Source organism: Coregonus lavaretus, assembly GCF_964263955.1.
Source record: "Coregonus lavaretus genome assembly, contig: HAP1_SCAFFOLD_927, whole genome shotgun sequence".
In the NCBI taxonomy this organism is placed as follows: domain Eukaryota; kingdom Metazoa; phylum Chordata; class Actinopteri; order Salmoniformes; family Salmonidae; genus Coregonus; species Coregonus lavaretus.
The window spans coordinates 102,501-127,321 of record NW_028162702.1 but is presented as its reverse complement, the minus strand read 5'-3'; the positions used below and the strand labels follow the sequence as shown (position 1 = coordinate 127,321).

At 43.2% G+C, this 24,821-nt stretch overlaps 1 protein-coding gene across 1 annotated transcript in view; it reads left to right on the top strand.

Moving 5' to 3' along the window:
• Positions 1-24,821, top strand: part of LOC311119008 (SH3 domain-containing protein 19-like) — a gene marked incomplete at its 3' end in the record, with an annotated part of 33,076 nt that overhangs the window by 5,603 nt on the left and 2,652 nt on the right. Inside the window, exons 3-4 of the mRNA XM_084193757.1 lie at positions 23,729-23,787; positions 23,951-24,186. Of these exons, the coding sequence (XP_084049883.1) occupies positions 23,729-23,787; positions 23,951-24,186 (295 nt within the window). The remainder of the gene's footprint in view (positions 1-23,728; positions 23,788-23,950; positions 24,187-24,821) is intronic.

The following is a 24,821-nucleotide window of genomic DNA, read 5'->3' as shown; positions in this document are numbered from 1 at the left end:
ATCTCTGTAGAGACCTGAAAATAGCTGTGCAGCGACGCTCCCCATCCAACCTAACAGAGCTTGAGAGGATCTGCAGAGAAGAATGGGAGAAACTCCCCAAATACAGGTGTGCCAAGCTTGTAGCATCATATCCAAGAAGACTTGATTCTGTAATCGCTGCCAAAGGTGCTTCAACAAAGTACTGAGTAAAGGGTCTGAATACTTATGTAAATGTGATATTTCAGTTTTTATTTGTAATACATTTGAGAAGTAAAATCGAAAAACCTGTTTTTGTTTTGTCATTATGGGGTATTGTGTGTAGATTGATGAGGGGAAAAAAACAACTTAATCCATTTTAGAATAAGGCTGCAACGTAACAAAATGTGGAAAAAGTCAAGGGGTCTGAATACTAAAGTAATAATATACTACTACTATTCCCAATGCACTGTGTGTATATGTCTGAACTGTTGAGCATTTGGAGGATGGATTTGGGAGAGGGGAGGATGGTAGGTAATGAGGCTTTAACATTAGTATTGAGAGGATGGTAGGTAATGGGGCTTTAACATTAGTGTTGAGAGGAGAGAGGATGGTAGGTAATGGGGCTTTAACATTAGTGTTGAGAGGAGAGAGGATGGTAGGTAATGGGGCTTTAACATTAGTGTTGAGAGGAGAGAGGATGGTAGGTAATGGGGCTTTAACATTAGTGTTGAGAGGAGAGAGGATGGTAGGTAATGGGGTTTTAACATTAGTGTTGAGAGGAGAGAGGATGGTAGGTAATGGGGCTTTAACATTAGTGTTGAGAGGATGGTAGGTAATGGGGCTTTAACATTAGTGTTGAGAGGAGAGAGGATGGTAGGTAATGGGGCTTTAACATTAGTGTTGAGAGGATGGTAGGTAATGGGGCTTTAACATTAGTGTTGAGAGGAGAGAGGATGGTAGGTAATGGGGCTTTAACATTAGTGTTGAGAGGGGAGGATGGTAGGTAATGGGGCTTTAACATTAGTGTTGAGAGGATGGTAGGTAATGGGGTTTTAACATTAGTGTTGAGAGGATGGTAGGTAATGGGGCTTTAACATTAGTGTTGAGAGGAGAGAGGATGGTAGGTAATGGGGCTTTAACATTAGTGTTGAGAGGAGAGAGGATGGTAGGTAATGGGGCTTTAACATTAGTGTTGAGAGGAGAGAGGATGGTAGGTAATGGGGCTTTAACATTAGTGTTGAGAGGAGAGAGGATGGTAGGTAATGGGGCTTTAACATTAGTGTTGAGAGGAGAGAGGATGGTAGGTAATGGGGCTTTAACATTAGTGTTGAGAGGAGAGAGGATGGTAGGTAATGGGGCTTTAACATTAGTGTTGAGAGGGGAGGATGGTAGGTAATGGGGCTTTAACATTAGTGTTGAGAGGGGAGGATGGTAGGTAATGGGGCTTTAACATTAGTGTTGAGAGGAGAGAGGATGGTAGGTAATGGGGCTTTAACATTAGTGTTGAGAGGAGAGAGGATGGTAGGTAATGGGGCTTTAACATTAGTGTTGAGAGGATGGTAGGTAATGGGGATTTAACATTAGTGTTGAGAGGGGAGGATGGTAGGTAATGGGGCTTTAACATTAGTGTTGAGAGGAGAGAGGATGGTAGGTAATGGGGTTTTAACATTAGTGTTGAGAGGATGGTAGGTAATGGGGCTTTAACATTAGTGTTGAGAGGAGAGAGGATGGTAGGTAATGGGGCTTTAACATTAGTGTTGAGAGGAGAGAGGATGGTAGGTAATGGGGCTTTAACATTATTGTTGAGAGGATGGTAGGTAATGGGGCTTTAACATTAGTGTTGAGAGGAGAGAGGATGGTAGGTAATGGGGCTTTAACATTAGTGTTGAGAGGATGGTAGGTAATGGGGCTTTAACATTAGTGTTGAGAGGAGAGAGGATGGTAGGTAATGGGGCTTTAACATTAGTGTTGAGAGGAGAGAGGATGGTAGGTAATGGGGCTTTAACATTAGTGTTGAGAGGAGAGAGGATGGTAGGTAATGGGGCTTTAACATTAGTGTTGAGAGGAGAGAGGATGGTAGGTAATGGGGTTTTAACATTAGTGTTGAGAGGATGGTAGGTAATGGGGTTTTAACATTAGTGTTGAGAGGAGAGAGGATGGTAGGTAATGGGGCTTTAACATTAGTGTTGAGAGGAGAGAGGATGGTAGGTAATGGGGCTTTAACATTAGTGTTGAGAGGAGAGAGGATGGTAGGTAATGGGGCTTTAACATTAGTATTGAGAGGATGGTAGGTAATGGGGTTTTAACATTAGTGTTGAGAGGAGAGAGGATGGTAGGTAATGGGGCTTTAACATTAGTGTTGAGAGGAGAGAGGATGGTAGGTAATGGGGCTTTAACATTAGTGTTGAGAGGAGAGAGGATGGTAGGTAATGGGGCTTTAACATTAGTGTTGAGAGGAGAGAGGATGGTAGGTAATGGGGTTTTAACATTAGTGTTGAGAGGAGAGAGGATGGTAGGTAATGGGGCTTTAACATTAGTGTTGAGAGGATGGTAGGTAATGGGGCTTTAACATTAGTGTTGAGAGGATGGTAGGTAATGGGGTTTTAACATTAGTGTTGAGAGGAGAGAGGATGGTAGGTAATGGGGCTTTAACATTAGTGTTGAGAGGAGAGAGGATGGTAGGTAATGGGGCTTTAACATTAGTGTTGAGAGGAGAGAGGATGGTAGGTAATGGGGCTTTAACATTAGTGTTGAGAGGAGAGAGGATGGTAGGTAATGGGGCTTTAACATTAGGGTTGAGAGGAGAGAGGATGGTAGGTAATGGGGCTTTAACATTAGTGTTGAGAGGAGAGAGGATGGTAGGTAATGGGGCTTTAACATTAGTGTTGAGAGCATGGTAGGTAATGGGGCTTTAACATTAGTGTTGAGAGGGGAGGATGGTAGGTAATGGGGCTTTAACATTAGTGTTGAGAGGAGAGAGGATGGTAGGTAATGGGGCTTTAACATTAGTGTTGAGAGGAGAGAGGATGGTAGGTAATGGGGCTTTAACATTAGTGTTGAGAGGAGAGAGGATGGTAGGTAATGGGGTTTTAACATTAGTGTTGAGAGGAGAGAGGATGGTAGGTAATGGGGCTTTAACATTAGTGTTGAGAGGAGAGAGGATGGTAGGTAATGGGGCTTTAACATTAGTGTTGAGAGGAGAGAGGATGGTAGGTAATGGGGTTTTAACATTAGTGTTGAGAGGGGAGAGGATGGTAGGTAATGGGGCTTTAACATTAGTGTTGAGAGGATGGTAGGTAATGGGGCTTTAATATTAGTGTTGAGAGGATGGTATGTAAAGGGGCTTTAACATTAGTATTGAGAGGATGGTATGTAAAGGGGCTTTAACATTAGTGTTGAGAGGATGGTAGGTAATGGGGCTTTAACATTAGTGTTGAGAGGAGAGAGGATGGTAGGTAATGGGGCTTTAACATTAGTGTTGAGAGGAGGGAGGATGGTAGGTAATGGGGCTTTAACATTAGTGTTGAGAGGATGGTAGGTAATGGGGCTTTAACATTAGTGTTGAGAGGAGAGAGGATGGTAGGTAATGGGGCTTTAACATTAGTATTGAGAGGATGGTAGGTAATGGGGCTTTAACATTAGTGTTGAGAGGAGAGAGGATGGTAGGTAATGGGGCTTTAACATTAGTGTTGAGAGGATGGTAGGTAATGGGGCTTTAACATTAGTGTTGAGAGGAGGGAGGATGGTAGGTAATGGGGTTTTAACATTAGTGTTGAGAGGAGAGAGGATGGTAGGTAATGGGGCTTTAACATTAGTGTTGAGAGGAGAGAGGATGGTAGGTAATGGGGCTTTAACATTAGTGTTGAGAGGATGGTAGGTAATGGGGTTTTAACATTAGTGTTGAGAGGAGAGAGGATGGTAGGTAATGGGGCTTTAACATTAGTGTTGAGAGGGGAGAGGATGGTAGGTAATGGGATTTAACATTCGTTTTGAGAGGAGAGAGGATGGTAGGTAATGGGGCTTTAACATTAGTGTTGAGAGGGGAGAGGATGGTAGGTAATGGGGCTTTAACATTAGTGTTGAGAGGAGAGAGGATGGTAGGTAATGGGGCTTTAACATTAGTGTTGAGAGGAGAGAGGATGGTAGGTAATGGGGCTTTAACATTAGTATTGAGAGGATGGTAGGTAATGGGGCTTTAACATTAGTGTTGAGAGGAGAGAGAATGGTAGGTAATGGGGTTTTAACATTAGTGTTGAGAGGAGAGAGGATGGTAGGTAATGGGGCTTTAACATTAGTGTTGAGAGGATGGTAGGTAATGGGGCTTTAACATTAGTGTTGAGAGGATGGTAGGTAATGGGGTTTTAACATTAGTGTTGAGAGGAGAGAGGATGGTAGGTAATGGGGTTTTAACATTAGTGTTGAGAGGAGAGAGGATGGTAGGTAATGGGGCTTTAACATTAGTGTTGAGAGGAGAGAGGATGGTAGGTAATGGGGCTTTAACATTAGTGTTGAGAGGAGAGGGGATGGTAGGTAATGGGGCTTTAACATTAGTGTTGAGAGGAGAGAGGATGGTAGGTAATGGGGCTTTAACATTAGTGTTGAGAGGAGAGAGGATGGTAGGTAATGGGGCTTTAACATTAGTGTTGAGAGGAGAGAGGATGGTAGGTAATGGGGCTTTAACATTAGTGTTGAGAGGAGATAGGATGGTAGGTAATGGGGCTTTAACATTAGTGTTGAGAGGATGGTAGGTAATGGGGCTTTAACATTAGTGTTTAGAGGATGGTAGGTAATGAGGCTTTAACATTAGTGTTGAGAGGATGGTAGGTAATGGGGCTTTAACATTAGTGTTTAGAGGATGGTAGGTAATGAGGCTTTAACATTAGTGTTGAGAGGATGGTAGGTAATGGGGCTTTAACATTAGTGTTGAGAGGAGAGAGGATGGTAGGTAATGGGGTTTTAACATTAGTTTTGAGAGGAGAGAGGATGGTAGGTAATGGGGCTTTAACATTAGTTTTGAGAGGAGAGAGGATGGTAGGTAATGGGGCTTTAACATTAGTGTTGAGAGGATGGTAGGTAATGGGGCTTTAACATTAGTGTTGAGAGGAGAGAGGGTGGTAGGTAATGGGGTTTTAACATTAGTGTTGAGAGGAGAGAGGATGGTAGGTAATGGGGCTTTAACATTAGTGTTGAGAGGAGAGAGGATGGTAGGTAATGGGGTTTTAACATTAGTGTTGAGAGGAGAGAGGATGGTAGGTAATGGGGCTTTAACATTAGTTTTGAGAGGAGAGAGGATGGTAGGTAATGGGGCTTTAACATTAGTGTTGAGAGGATGGTAGGTAATGGGGCTTTAACATTAGTGTTGAGAGGATGGTAGGTAATGGGGCTTTAACATTAGTGTTGAGAGGATGGTAGGTAATGGGGCTTTAACATTAGTGTTGAGAGGATGGTAGGTAATGGGGCTTTAACATTAGTGTTGAGAGGATGGTAGGTAATGGGGTTTTAACATTAGTGTTGAGAGGAGAGAGGATGGTAGGTAATGGGGCTTTAACATTAGTGTTGAGAGGAGAGGGGATGGTAGGTAATGGGGCTTTAACATTAGTGTTGAGAGGAGAGAGGATGGTAGGTAATGGGGCTTTAACATTAGTGTTGAGAGGAGAGAGGATGGTAGGTAATGGGGCTTTAACATTAGTGTTGAGAGGAGAGAGGATGGTAGGTAATGGGGCTTTAACATTAGTGTTGAGAGGAGATAGGATGGTAGGTAATGGGGCTTTAACATTAGTGTTGAGAGGATGGTAGGTAATGGGGCTTTAACATTAGTGTTTAGAGGATGGTAGGTAATGAGGCTTTAACATTAGTGTTGAGAGGATGGTAGGTAATGGGGCTTTAACATTAGTGTTTAGAGGATGGTAGGTAATGAGGCTTTAACATTAGTGTTGAGAGGATGGTAGGTAATGGGGTTTTAACATTAGTGTTGAGAGGAGAGAGGATGGTAGGTAATGGGGCTTTAACATTAGTGTTGAGAGGAGAGAGGATGGTAGGTAATGGGGCTTTAACATTAGTGTTGAGAGGAGAGAGGATGGTAGGTAATGGGGCTTTAACATTAGTGTTGAGAGGAGAGAGGATGGTAGGTAATGGGGCTTTAACATTAGTGTTGAGAGGAGAGAGGATGGTAGGTAATGGGGCTTTAACATTAGTGTTGAGAGGATGGTAGGTAATGGGGCTTTAACATTAGTGTTGAGAGGATGGTAGGTAATGGGGCTTTAACATTAGTGTTGAGAGGAGAGAGGATGGTAGGTAATGGGGTTTTAACATTAGTGTTGAGAGGAGAGAGGATGGTAGGTAATGGGGCTTTAACATTAGTTTTGAGAGGAGAGAGGATGGTAGGTAATGGGGCTTTAACATTAGTGTTGAGAGGATGGTAGGTAATGGGGCTTTAACATTAGTGTTGAGAGGATGGTAGGTAATGGGGCTTTAACATTATTGTTGAGAGGATGGTAGGTAATGGGGCTTTAACATTAGTGTTGAGAGGATGGTAGGTAATGGGGCTTTAACATTAGTGTTGAGAGGATGGTAGGTAATGGGGCTTTAACATTAGTGTTGAGAGGAGAGAGGATGGTAGGTAATGGGGTTTTAACATTAGTGTTGAGAGGAGAGAGGATGGTAGGTAATGGGGTTTTAACATTAGTGTTGAGAGGAAAGAGGATGGTAGGTAATGGGGCTTTAACATTAGTGTTGAGAGGAGAGAGGATGGTAGGTAATGGGGCTTTAACATTAGTGTTGAGAGGAGAGAGGATGGTAGGTAATGGGGCTTTAACATTAGTGTTGAGAGGAGAGAGGATGGTAGGTAATGGGGTTTTAACATTAGTGTTGAGAGGAGGGAGGATGGTAGGTAATGGGGCTTTAACCTTAGTGTTGAGAGGAGAGAGGATGGTAGGTAATGGGGCTTTAACATTAGTGTTGAGAGGATGGTAGGTAATGGGGTTTTAACATTAGTGTTGAGAGGAGGGAGGATGGTAGGTAATGGGGTTTTAACATTAGTGTTGAGAGGAGAGAGGATGGTAGGTAATGGGGCTTTAACATTAGTGTTGAGAGGAGAGAGGATGGTAGGTAATGGGGTTTTAACATTAGTGTTGAGAGGATGGTAGGTAATGGGGCTTTAACATTAGTGTTGAGAGGAGAGAGGATGGTAGGTAATGGGGTTTTAACATTAGTGTTGAGAGGATGGTATGTAATGGGGCTTTAACATTAGTGTTGAGAGGAGAGAGGATGGTAGGTAATGGGGCTTTAACATTAGTGTTGAGAGGAGAGAGGATGGTAGGTAATGGGGCTTTAACATTAGTGTTGAGAGGAGAGAGGATGGTAGGTAATGGGGCTTTAACATTAGTGTTGAGAGGATGGTAGGTAATGGGGCTTTAACATTAGTGTTGAGAGGAGAGAGGATGGTAGGTAATGGGGCTTTAACATTAGTGTTGAGAGGATGGTAGGTAATGGGGCTTTAACATTAGTGTTGAGAGGAGAGAGGATGGTAGGTAATGGGGCTTTAACATTAGTGTTGAGAGGGGAGGATGGTAGGTAATGGGGCTTTAACATTAGTGTTGAGAGGATGGTAGGTAATGGGGTTTTAACATTAGTGTTGAGAGGATGGTAGGTAATGGGGCTTTAACATTAGTGTTGAGAGGAGAGAGGATGGTAGGTAATGGGGCTTTAACATTAGTGTTGAGAGGAGAGAGGATGGTAGGTAATGGGGCTTTAACATTAGTGTTGAGAGGAGAGAGGATGGTAGGTAATGGGGCTTTAACATTAGTGTTGAGAGGAGAGAGGATGGTAGGTAATGGGGCTTTAACATTAGTGTTGAGAGGAGAGAGGATGGTAGGTAATGGGGCTTTAACATTAGTGTTGAGAGGAGAGAGGATGGTAGGTAATGGGGCTTTAACATTAGTGTTGAGAGGGGAGGATGGTAGGTAATGGGGCTTTAACATTAGTGTTGAGAGGGGAGGATGGTAGGTAATGGGGCTTTAACATTAGTGTTGAGAGGAGAGAGGATGGTAGGTAATGGGGCTTTAACATTAGTGTTGAGAGGAGAGAGGATGGTAGGTAATGGGGCTTTAACATTAGTGTTGAGAGGATGGTAGGTAATGGGGATTTAACATTAGTGTTGAGAGGGGAGGATGGTAGGTAATGGGGCTTTAACATTAGTGTTGAGAGGAGAGAGGATGGTAGGTAATGGGGTTTTAACATTAGTGTTGAGAGGATGGTAGGTAATGGGGCTTTAACATTAGTGTTGAGAGGAGAGAGGATGGTAGGTAATGGGGCTTTAACATTAGTGTTGAGAGGAGAGAGGATGGTAGGTAATGGGGCTTTAACATTATTGTTGAGAGGATGGTAGGTAATGGGGCTTTAACATTAGTGTTGAGAGGAGAGAGGATGGTAGGTAATGGGGCTTTAACATTAGTGTTGAGAGGATGGTAGGTAATGGGGCTTTAACATTAGTGTTGAGAGGAGAGAGGATGGTAGGTAATGGGGCTTTAACATTAGTGTTGAGAGGAGAGAGGATGGTAGGTAATGGGGCTTTAACATTAGTGTTGAGAGGAGAGAGGATGGTAGGTAATGGGGCTTTAACATTAGTGTTGAGAGGAGAGAGGATGGTAGGTAATGGGGTTTTAACATTAGTGTTGAGAGGATGGTAGGTAATGGGGTTTTAACATTAGTGTTGAGAGGAGAGAGGATGGTAGGTAATGGGGCTTTAACATTAGTGTTGAGAGGAGAGAGGATGGTAGGTAATGGGGCTTTAACATTAGTGTTGAGAGGAGAGAGGATGGTAGGTAATGGGGCTTTAACATTAGTATTGAGAGGATGGTAGGTAATGGGGTTTTAACATTAGTGTTGAGAGGAGAGAGGATGGTAGGTAATGGGGCTTTAACATTAGTGTTGAGAGGAGAGAGGATGGTAGGTAATGGGGCTTTAACATTAGTGTTGAGAGGAGAGAGGATGGTAGGTAATGGGGCTTTAACATTAGTGTTGAGAGGAGAGAGGATGGTAGGTAATGGGGTTTTAACATTAGTGTTGAGAGGAGAGAGGATGGTAGGTAATGGGGCTTTAACATTAGTGTTGAGAGGATGGTAGGTAATGGGGCTTTAACATTAGTGTTGAGAGGATGGTAGGTAATGGGGTTTTAACATTAGTGTTGAGAGGAGAGAGGATGGTAGGTAATGGGGCTTTAACATTAGTGTTGAGAGGAGAGAGGATGGTAGGTAATGGGGCTTTAACATTAGTGTTGAGAGGAGAGAGGATGGTAGGTAATGGGGCTTTAACATTAGTGTTGAGAGGAGAGAGGATGGTAGGTAATGGGGCTTTAACATTAGGGTTGAGAGGAGAGAGGATGGTAGGTAATGGGGCTTTAACATTAGTGTTGAGAGGAGAGAGGATGGTAGGTAATGGGGCTTTAACATTAGTGTTGAGAGCATGGTAGGTAATGGGGCTTTAACATTAGTGTTGAGAGGGGAGGATGGTAGGTAATGGGGCTTTAACATTAGTGTTGAGAGGAGAGAGGATGGTAGGTAATGGGGCTTTAACATTAGTGTTGAGAGGAGAGAGGATGGTAGGTAATGGGGCTTTAACATTAGTGTTGAGAGGAGAGAGGATGGTAGGTAATGGGGTTTTAACATTAGTGTTGAGAGGAGAGAGGATGGTAGGTAATGGGGCTTTAACATTAGTGTTGAGAGGAGAGAGGATGGTAGGTAATGGGGCTTTAACATTAGTGTTGAGAGGGGAGGATGGTAGGTAATGGGGCTTTAACATTAGTGTTGAGAGGATGGTAGGTAATGGGGTTTTAACATTAGTGTTGAGAGGATGGTAGGTAATGGGGCTTTAACATTAGTGTTGAGAGGAGAGAGGATGGTAGGTAATGGGGCTTTAACATTAGTGTTGAGAGGAGAGAGGATGGTAGGTAATGGGGCTTTAACATTAGTGTTGAGAGGAGAGAGGATGGTAGGTAATGGGGCTTTAACATTAGTGTTGAGAGGAGAGAGGATGGTAGGTAATGGGGCTTTAACATTAGTGTTGAGAGGAGAGAGGATGGTAGGTAATGGGGCTTTAACATTAGTGTTGAGAGGAGAGAGGATGGTAGGTAATGGGGCTTTAACATTAGTGTTGAGAGGGGAGGATGGTAGGTAATGGGGCTTTAACATTAGTGTTGAGAGGGGAGGATGGTAGGTAATGGGGCTTTAACATTAGTGTTGAGAGGAGAGAGGATGGTAGGTAATGGGGCTTTAACATTAGTGTTGAGAGGAGAGAGGATGGTAGGTAATGGGGCTTTAACATTAGTGTTGAGAGGATGGTAGGTAATGGGGATTTAACATTAGTGTTGAGAGGGGAGGATGGTAGGTAATGGGGCTTTAACATTAGTGTTGAGAGGAGAGAGGATGGTAGGTAATGGGGTTTTAACATTAGTGTTGAGAGGATGGTAGGTAATGGGGCTTTAACATTAGTGTTGAGAGGAGAGAGGATGGTAGGTAATGGGGCTTTAACATTAGTGTTGAGAGGAGAGAGGATGGTAGGTAATGGGGCTTTAACATTATTGTTGAGAGGATGGTAGGTAATGGGGCTTTAACATTAGTGTTGAGAGGAGAGAGGATGGTAGGTAATGGGGCTTTAACATTAGTGTTGAGAGGATGGTAGGTAATGGGGCTTTAACATTAGTGTTGAGAGGAGAGAGGATGGTAGGTAATGGGGCTTTAACATTAGTGTTGAGAGGAGAGAGGATGGTAGGTAATGGGGCTTTAACATTAGTGTTGAGAGGAGAGAGGATGGTAGGTAATGGGGCTTTAACATTAGTGTTGAGAGGAGAGAGGATGGTAGGTAATGGGGTTTTAACATTAGTGTTGAGAGGATGGTAGGTAATGGGGTTTTAACATTAGTGTTGAGAGGAGAGAGGATGGTAGGTAATGGGGCTTTAACATTAGTGTTGAGAGGAGAGAGGATGGTAGGTAATGGGGCTTTAACATTAGTGTTGAGAGGAGAGAGGATGGTAGGTAATGGGGCTTTAACATTAGTATTGAGAGGATGGTAGGTAATGGGGTTTTAACATTAGTGTTGAGAGGAGAGAGGATGGTAGGTAATGGGGCTTTAACATTAGTGTTGAGAGGAGAGAGGATGGTAGGTAATGGGGCTTTAACATTAGTGTTGAGAGGAGAGAGGATGGTAGGTAATGGGGCTTTAACATTAGTGTTGAGAGGAGAGAGGATGGTAGGTAATGGGGTTTTAACATTAGTGTTGAGAGGAGAGAGGATGGTAGGTAATGGGGCTTTAACATTAGTGTTGAGAGGATGGTAGGTAATGGGGCTTTAACATTAGTGTTGAGAGGATGGTAGGTAATGGGGTTTTAACATTAGTGTTGAGAGGAGAGAGGATGGTAGGTAATGGGGCTTTAACATTAGTGTTGAGAGGAGAGAGGATGGTAGGTAATGGGGCTTTAACATTAGTGTTGAGAGGAGAGAGGATGGTAGGTAATGGGGCTTTAACATTAGTGTTGAGAGGAGAGAGGATGGTAGGTAATGGGGCTTTAACATTAGGGTTGAGAGGAGAGAGGATGGTAGGTAATGGGGCTTTAACATTAGTGTTGAGAGGAGAGAGGATGGTAGGTAATGGGGCTTTAACATTAGTGTTGAGAGCATGGTAGGTAATGGGGCTTTAACATTAGTGTTGAGAGGGGAGGATGGTAGGTAATGGGGCTTTAACATTAGTGTTGAGAGGAGAGAGGATGGTAGGTAATGGGGCTTTAACATTAGTGTTGAGAGGAGAGAGGATGGTAGGTAATGGGGCTTTAACATTAGTGTTGAGAGGAGAGAGGATGGTAGGTAATGGGGTTTTAACATTAGTGTTGAGAGGAGAGAGGATGGTAGGTAATGGGGCTTTAACATTAGTGTTGAGAGGAGAGAGGATGGTAGGTAATGGGGCTTTAACATTAGTGTTGAGAGGAGAGAGGATGGTAGGTAATGGGGTTTTAACATTAGTGTTGAGAGGGGAGAGGATGGTAGGTAATGGGGCTTTAACATTAGTGTTGAGAGGATGGTAGGTAATGGGGCTTTAATATTAGTGTTGAGAGGATGGTATGTAAAGGGGCTTTAACATTAGTATTGAGAGGATGGTATGTAAAGGGGCTTTAACATTAGTGTTGAGAGGATGGTAGGTAATGGGGCTTTAACATTAGTGTTGAGAGGAGAGAGGATGGTAGGTAATGGGGCTTTAACATTAGTGTTGAGAGGAGGGAGGATGGTAGGTAATGGGGCTTTAACATTAGTGTTGAGAGGATGGTAGGTAATGGGGCTTTAACATTAGTGTTGAGAGGAGAGAGGATGGTAGGTAATGGGGCTTTAACATTAGTATTGAGAGGATGGTAGGTAATGGGGCTTTAACATTAGTGTTGAGAGGAGAGAGGATGGTAGGTAATGGGGCTTTAACATTAGTGTTGAGAGGATGGTAGGTAATGGGCTTTTAACATTAGTGTTGAGAGGAGAGAGGATGGTAGGTAATGGGCTTTTAACATTAGTGTTGAGAGGAGAGAGGATGGTAGGTAATGGGGCTTTAACATTAGTGTTGAGAGGATGGTAGGTAATGGCTTAGAGAGGAGAGAGGATGGTAGGTAATGGGGCTTTAACATTAGTGTTAGAGAGGATGGTAGGTAATGGGGCTTTAACATTAGTGTTGAGAGGAGAGAGGATGGTAGGTAATGGGGCTTTAACATTAGTGTTGAGAGGGGAGAGGATGGTAGGTAATGGGATTTAACATTCGTTTTGAGAGGAGAGAGGATGGTAGGTAATGGGGCTTTAACATTAGTGTTGAGAGGGGAGAGGATGGTAGGTAATGGGGCTTTAACATTAGTGTTGAGAGGAGAGAGGATGGTAGGTAATGGGGCTTTAACATTAGTGTTGAGAGGAGAGAGGATGGTAGGTAATGGGGCTTTAACATTAGTATTGAGAGGATGGTAGGTAATGGGGCTTTAACATTAGTGTTGAGAGGAGAGAGAATGGTAGGTAATGGGGTTTTAACATTAGTGTTGAGAGGAGAGAGGATGGTAGGTAATGGGGCTTTAACATTAGTGTTGAGAGGATGGTAGGTAATGGGGCTTTAACATTAGTGTTGAGAGGATGGTAGGTAATGGGGTTTTAACATTAGTGTTGAGAGGAGAGAGGATGGTAGGTAATGGGGTTTTAACATTAGTGTTGAGAGGAGAGAGGATGGTAGGTAATGGGGCTTTAACATTAGTGTTGAGAGGAGAGAGGATGGTAGGTAATGGGGCTTTAACATTAGTGTTGAGAGGAGAGGGGATGGTAGGTAATGGGGCTTTAACATTAGTGTTGAGAGGAGAGAGGATGGTAGGTAATGGGGCTTTAACATTAGTGTTGAGAGGAGAGAGGATGGTAGGTAATGGGGCTTTAACATTAGTGTTGAGAGGAGAGAGGATGGTAGGTAATGGGGCTTTAACATTAGTGTTGAGAGGAGATAGGATGGTAGGTAATGGGGCTTTAACATTAGTGTTGAGAGGATGGTAGGTAATGGGGCTTTAACATTAGTGTTTAGAGGATGGTAGGTAATGAGGCTTTAACATTAGTGTTGAGAGGATGGTAGGTAATGGGGCTTTAACATTAGTGTTTAGAGGATGGTAGGTAATGAGGCTTTAACATTAGTGTTGAGAGGATGGTAGGTAATGGGGCTTTAACATTAGTGTTGAGAGGAGAGAGGATGGTAGGTAATGGGGTTTTAACATTAGTTTTGAGAGGAGAGAGGATGGTAGGTAATGGGGCTTTAACATTAGTTATGGGGCTTTAACATTAGTGTTGAGAGGATGGTAGGTAATGGGGCTTTAACATTAGTGTTGAGAGGAGAGAGGATGGTAGGTAATGGGGTTTTAACATTAGTGTTGAGAGGAGAGAGGATGGTAGGTAATGGGGCTTTAACATTAGTGTTGAGAGGAGAGAGGATGGTAGGTAATGGGGTTTTAACATTAGTGTTGAGAGGAGAGAGGATGGTAGGTAATGGGGCTTTAACATTAGTTTTGAGAGGAGAGAGGATGGTAGGTAATGGGGCTTTAACATTAGTGTTGAGAGGATGGTAGGTAATGGGGCTTTAACATTAGTGTTGAGAGGATGGTAGGTAATGGGGCTTTAACATTAGTGTTGAGAGGATGGTAGGTAATGGGGCTTTAACATTAGTGTTGAGAGGATGGTAGGTAATGGGGCTTTAACATTAGTGTTGAGAGGATGGTAGGTAATGGGGTTTTAACATTAGTGTTGAGAGGAGAGAGGATGGTAGGTAATGGGGCTTTAACATTAGTGTTGAGAGGAGAGGGGATGGTAGGTAATGGGGCTTTAACATTAGTGTTGAGAGGAGAGAGGATGGTAGGTAATGGGGCTTTAACATTAGTGTTGAGAGGAGAGAGGATGGTAGGTAATGGGGCTTTAACATTAGTGTTGAGAGGAGAGAGGATGGTAGGTAATGGGGCTTTAACATTAGTGTTGAGAGGAGATAGGATGGTAGGTAATGGGGCTTTAACATTAGTGTTGAGAGGATGGTAGGTAATGGGGCTTTAACATTAGTGTTTAGAGGATGGTAGGTAATGAGGCTTTAACATTAGTGTTGAGAGGATGGTAGGTAATGGGGCTTTAACATTAGTGTTTAGAGGATGGTAGGTAATGAGGCTTTAACATTAGTGTTGAGAGGATGGTAGGTAATGGGGTTTTAACATTAGTGTTGAGAGGAGAGAGGATGGTAGGTAATGGGGCTTTAACATTAGTGTTGAGAGGAGAGAGGATGGTAGGTAATGGGGCTTTAACATTAGTGTTGAGAGGAGAGAGGATGGTAGGTAATGGGGCTTTAACATTAGTGTTGAGAGGAGAGAGGATGGTAGGTAATGGGGCTTTAACATTAGTGTTGAGAGGAGAGAGGATGGTAGGTAATGGGGCTTTAACATTAGTGTTGAGAGGATGGTAGGTAATGGGGCTTTAACATTAGTGTTGAGAGGATGGTAGGTAATGGGGCTTTAACATTAGTGTTGAGAGGAGAGAGGATGGTAGGTAATGGGGTTTTAACATTAGTGTTGAGAGGAGAGAGGATGGTAGGTAATGGGGCTTTAACATTAGTTTTGAGAGGAGAGAGGATGGTAGGTAATGGGGCTTTAACATTAGTGTTGAGAGGATGGTAGGTAATGGGGCTTTAACATTAGTGTTGAGAGGATGGTAGGTAATGGGGCTTTAACATTATTGTTGAGAGGATGGTAGGTAATGGGGCTTTAACATTAGTGTTGAGAGGATGGTAGGTAATGGGGCTTTAACATTAGTGTTGAGAGGATGGTAGGTAATGGGGCTTTAACATTAGTGTTGAGAGGAGAGAGGATGGTAGGTAATGGGGTTTTAACATTAGTGTTGAGAGGAGAGAGGATGGTAGGTAATGGGGTTTTAACATTAGTGTTGAGAGGAAAGAGGATGGTAGGTAATGGGGCTTTAACATTAGTGTTGAGAGGAGAGAGGATGGTAGGTAATGGGGCTTTAACATTAGTGTTGAGAGGAGAGAGGATGGTAGGTAATGGGGCTTTAACATTAGTGTTGAGAGGAGAGAGGATGGTAGGTAATGGGGTTTTAACATTAGTGTTGAGAGGAGGGAGGATGGTAGGTAATGGGGCTTTAACCTTAGTGTTGAGAGGAGAGAGGATGGTAGGTAATGGGGCTTTAACATTAGTGTTGAGAGGATGGTAGGTAATGGGGTTTTAACATTAGTGTTGAGAGGAGGGAGGATGGTAGGTAATGGGGTTTTAACATTAGTGTTGAGAGGAGAGAGGATGGTAGGTAATGGGGCTTTAACATTAGTGTTGAGAGGAGAGAGGATGGTAGGTAATGGGGTTTTAACATTAGTGTTGAGAGGATGGTAGGTAATGGGGCTTTAACATTAGTGTTGAGAGGAGAGAGGATGGTAGGTAATGGGGTTTTAACATTAGTGTTGAGAGGATGGTATGTAATGGGGCTTTAACATTAGTGTTGAGAGGAGAGAGGATGGTAGGTAATGGGGCTTTAACATTAGTGTTGAGAGGAGAGAGGATGGTAGGTAATGGGGCTTTAACATTAGTGTTGAGAGGAGAGAGGATGGTAGGTAATGGGGTTTTAACATTAGTGTTGAGAGGATGGTAGGTAATGGGGCTTTAACATTAGTGTTGAGAGGAGAGAGGATGGTAGGTAATGGGGCTTTAACATTAGTGTTGAGAGGATGGTAGGTAATGGGGCTTTAACATTAGTGTTGAGAGGAGAGAGGATGGTAGGTAATGGGGCTTTAACATTAGTGTTGAGAGGATGGTAGGTAATGGGGCTTTAACATTAGTGTTGAGAGGAGAGAGGATGGTAGGTAATGGGGCTTTAACATTAGTGTTGAGAGGAGAGAGGATGGTAGGTAATGGGGCTTTAACATTAGTGTTGAGAGGAGAGAGGATGGTAGGTAATGGGGCTTTAACATTAGTGTTGAGAGGAGAGAGGATGGTAGGTAATGGGGCTTTAACATTAGTGTTGAGAGGATGGTAGGTAATGGGGCTTTAATATTAGTGTTGAGAGGAGAGAGGATGGTAGGTAATGGGGCTTTAACGTTAGTGTTGAGAGGAGAGAGGATGGTAGGTAATGGGGCTTTAACATTAGTGTTGAGAGGATGGTAGGTAATGGGGCTTTAACATTAGTGTTGAGAGGAGAGAGGATGGTATGTAATGGGGCTTTAACATTAGTGTTGAGAGGAGAGAGGATGGTATGTAATGGGGCTTTAACATTAGTGTTGAGAGGATGGTAGGTAATGGGGCTTTAACATTAGTGTTGAGAGGATGGTAGGTAATGGGGCTTTAACATTAGTGTTGAGAGGAGAGAGGATGGTAGGTAATGGGGTTTTAACATTAGTGTTGAGAGGATGGTAGGTAATGGGGCTTTAACATTAGTGTTGAGAGGAGAGAGGATGGTAGGTAATGGGGCTTTAACATTAGTGTTGAGAGGAGAGAGGATGGTAGGTAATGGGGTTTTAACATTAGTGTTGAGAGGAGAGAGGATGGTAGGTAATGGGGTTTTAACATTAGTGTTGAGAGGATGGTAGGTAATGGGGCTTTAACATTAGTGTTGAGAGGAGAGAGGATGGTAGGTAATGGGGCTTTAACATTAGTGTTGAGAGGATGGTAGGTAATGGGGCTTTAACATTAGTGTTGAGAGGAGAGAGGATGGTAGGTAATGGGGTTTTAACATTAGTGTTGAGAGGATGGTAGGTAATGGGGCTTTAACATTAGTGTTGAGAGGAGAGAGGATGGTAGGTAATGGGGCTTTAACATTAGTGTTGAGAGGAGAGAGGATGGTAGGTAATGGGGCTTTAACATTAGTGTTGAGAGGAGAGAGGATGGTAGGTAATGGGGCTTTAACATTAGTGTTGAGAGGAGAGAGGATGGTAGGTAATGGGGCTTTAACATTAGTATTGAGAGGATGGTAGGTAATGGGGCTTTAACATTAGTGTTGAGAGGAGAGAGGATGGTAGGTAATGGGGTTTTAACATTAGTGTTGAGAGGAGAGAGGATGGTAGGTAATGGGGCTTTAACATTAGTGTTGAGAGGATGGTAGGTAATGGGGCTTTAACATTATTGTTGAGAGGATGGTAGGTAATGGGGCTTTAACATTAGTGTTGAGAGGATGGTAGGTAATGGGGCTTTAACATTAGTGTTGAGAGGATGGTAGGTAATGGGGCTTTAACATTAGTGTTGAGAGGAGAGAGGATGGTAGGTAATGGGGTTTTAACATTAGTGTTGAGAGGAGAGAGGATGGTAGGTAATGGGGTTTTAACATTAGTGTTGAGAGGAAAGAGGATGGTAGGTAATGGGGCTTTAACATTAGTGTTGAGAGGAGAGAGGATGGTAGGTAATGGGGCTTTAACATTAGTGTTGAGAGGAGAGAGGATGGTAGGTAATGGGGCTTTAACATTAGTGTTGAGAGGAGAGAGGATGGTAGGTAATGGGGTTTTAACATTAGTGTTGAGAGGAGGGAGGATGGTAGGTAATGGGGCTTTAACCTTAGTGTTGAGAGGAGAGAGGATGGTAGGTAATGGGGCTTTAACATTAGTGTTGAGAGGATGGTAGGTAATGGGGTTTTAACATTAGTGTTGAGAGGAGGGAGGATGGTAGGTAATGGGGTTTTAACATTAGTGTTGAGAGGAGAGAGGATGGTAGGTAATGGGGCTTTAACATTAGTGTTGAGAGGAGAGAGGATGGTAGGTAATGGGGTTTTAACATTAGTGTTGAGAGGATGGTAGGTAATGGGGCTTTAACATTAGTGTTGAGAGGAGAGAGGATGGTAGGTAATGGGGTTTTAACATTAGTGTTGAGAGGATGGTATGTAATGGGGCTTTAACATTAGTGTTGAGAGGAGAGAGGATGGTAGGTAATGGGGCTTTAACATTAGTGTTGAGAGGAGAGAGGATGGTAGGTAATGGGGCTTTAACATTAGTGTTGAGAGGAGAGAGGATGGTAGGTAATGGGGTTTTAACATTAGTGTTGAGAGGATGGTAGGTAATGGGGCTTTAACATTAGTGTTGAGAGGAGAGAGGATGGTAGGTAATGGGGCTTTAACATTAGTGTTGAGAGGATGGTAGGTAATGGGGCTTTAACATTAGTGTTGAGAGGAGAGAGGATGGTAGGTAATGGGGCTTTAACATTAGTGTTGAGAGGATGGTAGGTAATGGGGCTTTAACATTAGTGTTGAGAGGAGAGAGGATGGTAGGTAATGGGGCTTTAACATTAGTGTTGAGAGGAGAGAGGATGGTAGGTAATGGGGCTTTAACATTAGTGTTGAGAGGAGAGAGGATGGTAGGTAATGGGGCTTTAACATTAGTGTTGAGAGTAGAGAGGATGGTAGGTAATGGGGCTTTAACATTAGTGTTGAGAGGATGGTAGGTAATGGGGCTTTAATATTAGTGTTGAGAGGAGAGAGGATGGTAGGTAATGGGGCTTTAACATTAGTGTTGAGAGGAGAGAGGATGGTAGGTAATGGGGCTTTAACATTAGTGTTGAGAGGATGGTAGGTAATGGGGCTTTAACATTAGTGTTGAGAGGAGAGAGGATGGTATGTAATGGGGCTTTAACATTAGTGTTGAGAGGAGAGAGGATGGTATGTAATGGGGCTTTAACATTAGTGTTGAGAGGATGGTAGGTAATGGGGCTTTAACATTAGTGTTGAGAGGATGGTAGGTAATGGGGCTTTAACATTAGTGTTGAGAGGAGAGAGGATGGTAGGTAATGGGGTTTTAACATTAGTGTTGAGAGGATGGTAGGTAATGGGGCTTTAACATTAGTGTTGAGAGGAGAGAGGATGGTAGGTAATGGGGCTTTAACATTAGTGTTGAGAGGAGAGAGGATGGTAGGTAATGGGGTTTTAACATTAGTGTTGAGAGGAGAGAGGATGGTAGGTAATGGGGTTTTAACATTAGTGTTGAGAGGATGGTAGGTAATGGGGCTTTAACATTAGTGTTGAGAGGAGAGAGGATGGTAGGTAATGGGGCTTTAACATTAGTGTTGAGAGGATGGTAGGTAATGGGGCTTTAACATTAGTGTTGAGAGGAGAGAGGATGGTAGGTAATGGGGTTTTAACATTAGTGTTGAGAGGATGGTAGGTAATGGGGCTTTAACATTAGTGTTGAGAGGAGAGAGGATGGTAGGTAATGGGGCTTTAACATTAGTGTTGAGAGGAGAGAGGATGGTAGGTAATGGGGCTTCAACATTAGTGTTGAGAGGAGAGAGGATGGTAGGTAATGGGGCTTTAACATTAGTGTTGAGAGGAGAGAGGATGGTAGGTAATGGGGCTTTAACATTAGTATTGAGAGGATGGTAGGTAATGGGGCTTTAACATTAGTGTTGAGAGGAGAGAGGATGGTAGGTAATGGGGTTTTAACATTAGTGTTGAGAGGAGAGAGGATGGTAGGTAATGGGGCTTTAACATTAGTGTTGAGAGGATGGTAGGTAATGGGGCTTTAACATTATTGTTGAGAGGATGGTAGGTAATGGGGCTTTAACATTAGTGTTGAGAGGATGGTAGGTAATGGGGCTTTAACATTAGTGTTGAGAGGATGGTAGGTAATGGGGCTTTAACATTAGTGTTGAGAGGAGAGAGGATGGTAGGTAATGGGGTTTTAACATTAGTGTTGAGAGGAGAGAGGATGGTAGGTAATGGGGTTTTAACATTAGTGTTGAGAGGAAAGAGGATGGTAGGTAATGGGGCTTTAACATTAGTGTTGAGAGGAGAGAGGATGGTAGGTAATGGGGCTTTAACATTAGTGTTGAGAGGAGAGAGGATGGTAGGTAATGGGGCTTTAACATTAGTGTTGAGAGGAGAGAGGATGGTAGGTAATGGGGTTTTAACATTAGTGTTGAGAGGAGGGAGGATGGTAGGTAATGGGGCTTTAACCTTAGTGTTGAGAGGAGAGAGGATGGTAGGTAATGGGGCTTTAACATTAGTGTTGAGAGGATGGTAGGTAATGGGGTTTTAACATTAGTGTTGAGAGGAGGGAGGATGGTAGGTAATGGGGTTTTAACATTAGTGTTGAGAGGAGAGAGGATGGTAGGTAATGGGGCTTTAACATTAGTGTTGAGAGGAGAGAGGATGGTAGGTAATGGGGTTTTAACATTAGTGTTGAGAGGATGGTAGGTAATGGGGCTTTAACATTAGTGTTGAGAGGAGAGAGGATGGTAGGTAATGGGGTTTTAACATTAGTGTTGAGAGGATGGTATGTAATGGGGCTTTAACATTAGTGTTGAGAGGAGAGAGGATGGTAGGTAATGGGGCTTTAACATTAGTGTTGAGAGGAGAGAGGATGGTAGGTAATGGGGCTTTAACATTAGTGTTGAGAGGAGAGAGGATGGTAGGTAATGGGGTTTTAACATTAGTGTTGAGAGGATGGTAGGTAATGGGGCTTTAACATTAGTGTTGAGAGGAGAGAGGATGGTAGGTAATGGGGCTTTAACATTAGTGTTGAGAGGATGGTAGGTAATGGGGCTTTAACATTAGTGTTGAGAGGAGAGAGGATGGTAGGTAATGGGGCTTTAACATTAGTGTTGAGAGGATGGTAGGTAATGGGGCTTTAACATTAGTGTTGAGAGGAGAGAGGATGGTAGGTAATGGGGCTTTAACATTAGTGTTGAGAGGAGAGAGGATGGTAGGTAATGGGGCTTTAACATTAGTGTTGAGAGGAGAGAGGATGGTAGGTAATGGGGCTTTAACATTAGTGTTGAGAGGAGAGAGGATGGTAGGTAATGGGGCTTTAACATTAGTGTTGAGAGGATGGTAGGTAATGGGGCTTTAATATTAGTGTTGAGAGGAGAGAGGATGGTAGGTAATGGGGCTTTAACATTAGTGTTGAGAGGAGAGAGGATGGTAGGTAATGGGGCTTTAACATTAGTGTTGAGAGGATGGTAGGTAATGGGGCTTTAACATTAGTGTTGAGAGGAGAGAGGATGGTATGTAATGGGGCTTTAACATTAGTGTTGAGAGGAGAGAGGATGGTATGTAATGGGGCTTTAACATTAGTGTTGAGAGGATGGTAGGTAATGGGGCTTTAACATTAGTGTTGAGAGGATGGTAGGTAATGGGGCTTTAACATTAGTGTTGAGAGGAGAGAGGATGGTAGGTAATGGGGTTTTAACATTAGTGTTGAGAGGATGGTAGGTAATGGGGCTTTAACATTAGTGTTGAGAGGAGAGAGGATGGTAGGTAATGGGGCTTTAACATTAGTGTTGAGAGGAGAGAGGATGGTAGGTAATGGGGTTTTAACATTAGTGTTGAGAGGAGAGAGGATGGTAGGTAATGGGGTTTTAACATTAGTGTTGAGAGGATGGTAGGTAATGGGGCTTTAACATTAGTGTTGAGAGGAGAGAGGATGGTAGGTAATGGGGCTTTAACATTAGTGTTGAGAGGATGGTAGGTAATGGGGCTTTAACATTAGTGTTGAGAGGAGAGAGGATGGTAGGTAATGGGGTTTTAACATTAGTGTTGAGAGGATGGTAGGTAATGGGGCTTTAACATTAGTGTTGAGAGGAGAGAGGATGGTAGGTAATGGGGCTTTAACATTAGTGTTGAGAGGAGAGAGGATGGTAGGTAATGGGGCTTTAACATTAGTGTTGAGAGGAGAGAGGATGGTAGGTAATGGGGCTTTAACATTAGTATTGAGAGGATGGTAGGTAATGGGGCTTTAACATTAGTGTTGAGAGGAGAGAGGATGGTAGGTAATGGGGTTTTAACATTAGTGTTGAGAGGAGAGAGGATGGTAGGTAATGGGGCTTTAACATTAGTGTTGAGAGGATGGTAGGTAATGGGGTTTTAACATTAGTGTTGAGAGGATGGTAGGTAATGGGGCTTTAACATTAGTGTTGAGAGGAGAGAGGATGGTAGGTAATGGGGCTTTAACATTAGTGTTGAGAGGAGAGAGGATGGTAGGTAATGGGGCTTTAACATTAGTGTTGAGAGGATGGTAGGTAATGGGGTTTTAACATTAGTGTTGAGAGGATGGTAGGTAATGGGGCTTTAATATTAGTATTGAGAGGATGGTAGGTAATGGGGCTTTAATATTAGTGTTGAGAGGATGGTAGGTAATGGGGCTTTAACATTAGTGTTGAGAGGAGAGAGGATGGTAGGTAATGGGGTTTTAACATTAGTGTTGAGAGGATGGTAGGTAATGGGGCTTTAACATTAGTGTTGAGAGGAGAGAGGATGGTAGGTAATGGGGTTTTAACATTAGTGTTGAGAGGAGAGAGGATGGTAGGTAATGGGGCTTTAACATTAGTGTTGAGAGGATGGTAGGTAATGGGGTTTTAACATTAGTGTTGAGAGGAGAGAGGATGGTAGGTAATGGGGCTTTAATATTAGTGTTGAGAGGAGAGAGGATGGTAGGTAATGGGGTTTTAATATTAGTGTTGAGAGGAGAGAGGATGGTAGGTAATGGGGCTTTAATATTAGTGTTGAGAGGAGAGAGGATGGTAGGTAATGGGGCTTTAACATTAGTGTTGAGAGGAGAGAGGATGGTAGGTAATGGGGCTTTAACATTAGTGTTGAGAGGATGGTAGGTAATGGGGCTTTAACATTATTGTTGAGAGGATGGTAGGTAATGGGGCTTTAACATTAGTGTTGAGAGGAGAGAGGATGGTAGGTAATGGGGCTTTAACATTAGTGTTGAGAGGATGGTAGGTAATGGGGCTTTAACATTAGTGTTGAGAGGAGAGAGGATGGTAGGTAATGGGGCTTTAACATTAGTGTTGAGAGGATGGTAGCAAAGGTATCTATAATAGATTTTCAGCTGTGTGCGTGTGTGCAGGTATAATCAGTGTTAGCATGTTAGCATGTCTGAAGGGTCTGGGTAGGTATAATCAGTGTTAGCATGTTAGCATGTCTGAAGGGTCTGGGTAGGTATAATCAGTGTTAGCATGTTAGCATGTCTGAAGGGTCTGGGTAGGTATAAGCAGTGTTAGCATGTTAGCATGTCTGAAGGGTCTGGGTAGGTATAATCAGTGGTAGCATGTCTGAAGGGTCGGGGATCCCGCCTCTGAGGACAACAGCCAATCGAAGCCTCCCTCTGATAACAACAGCCAATCAGAATCCATATCTGATGACAAGATCCAATCATAACCTCCGTTAATGCCTCACAGCCTTGTGTAGTCTTTAGCAGCACACTGGTTGTCTTTTCCTATGTTTCATCTTTCTGTTGTTTTTTTCCATCTGTCCTCCTTCAGCCCGTCCTTCCATCTCAGCCCAGTGGGGAGAAGGTCCAGCTGGTCACAGCACCTGTCAGGTAGGACACACACTCACACACTCACACACACACTCACACACTCACACACTCACACACTCACACACACACACACACACTCACACACTCACACACTCACTCACTCACTCACACTCACTCACACAGTAATGTATTGTTAACCCCCCTCTCTGTGTGTGTGTGTTAGTGGTTCGAGGTGTGTGGCGCAGTTCGAGTACGAGGGGCAGGAGGAAGACGGGCTGACTTTCTCTGAGGGTGATGTCATCTCTCTGACGGAGGTGATTGGTCAGGAGTGGGGGCGGGGCCAGATCCACGGGCGAATAGGAATCTTCCCCCTGGCCTTCATGGAGGTCCTTGAGGAACCGCCTCCGTCGGCAGGGAAACGGCCCGTTGTCGAGAAGACCACGAAGATGGAATCCTCAGGTGAGCGAGACACAAGGTCCTTCAATTACTGAACTATAAGACCTTGATTAGACCCAAGGTCCTTCAATTACTGAACTATAAGACCTTGATTAGACCCAAGGTCCTTCAATTACTCAACTATAAGACCTTGATTAGACCCAAGGTCCTTCAATTACTGAACTATAAGACCTTGATTAGACTTTGCCTATCAAGTTCTGGACATTTAATCAACAATCGTTTCTTTCTTGACCAAAGCTAAATATAGACAACCACATATCACAGGTAGTTCATTAATCTTCAGATAGCTAGGTGGGACCACCACATATCACAGTTCATTCATCTTCAGATAGCTAGATGGGACCACCACATATCACAGTTCATTCATCTTCAGATAGCTAGGTGGGATCACCACATATCACAGTTAGTTCATTCATCTTCAGATAGCTAGATGGGACTACCACATATCACAGTTAGTTCATTCATCTTCAGATAGCTATGTGGGACCACCACATATCACAGTTAGTTCATTCATCTTCAGATAGCTAGGTGGGACCACCACATATCACAGTTAGTTCATTCATCTTCAGATAGCTAGATGGGACCACCACATATCACAGTTCATTCATCTTCAGATAGCTAGATGGGACCACCACATA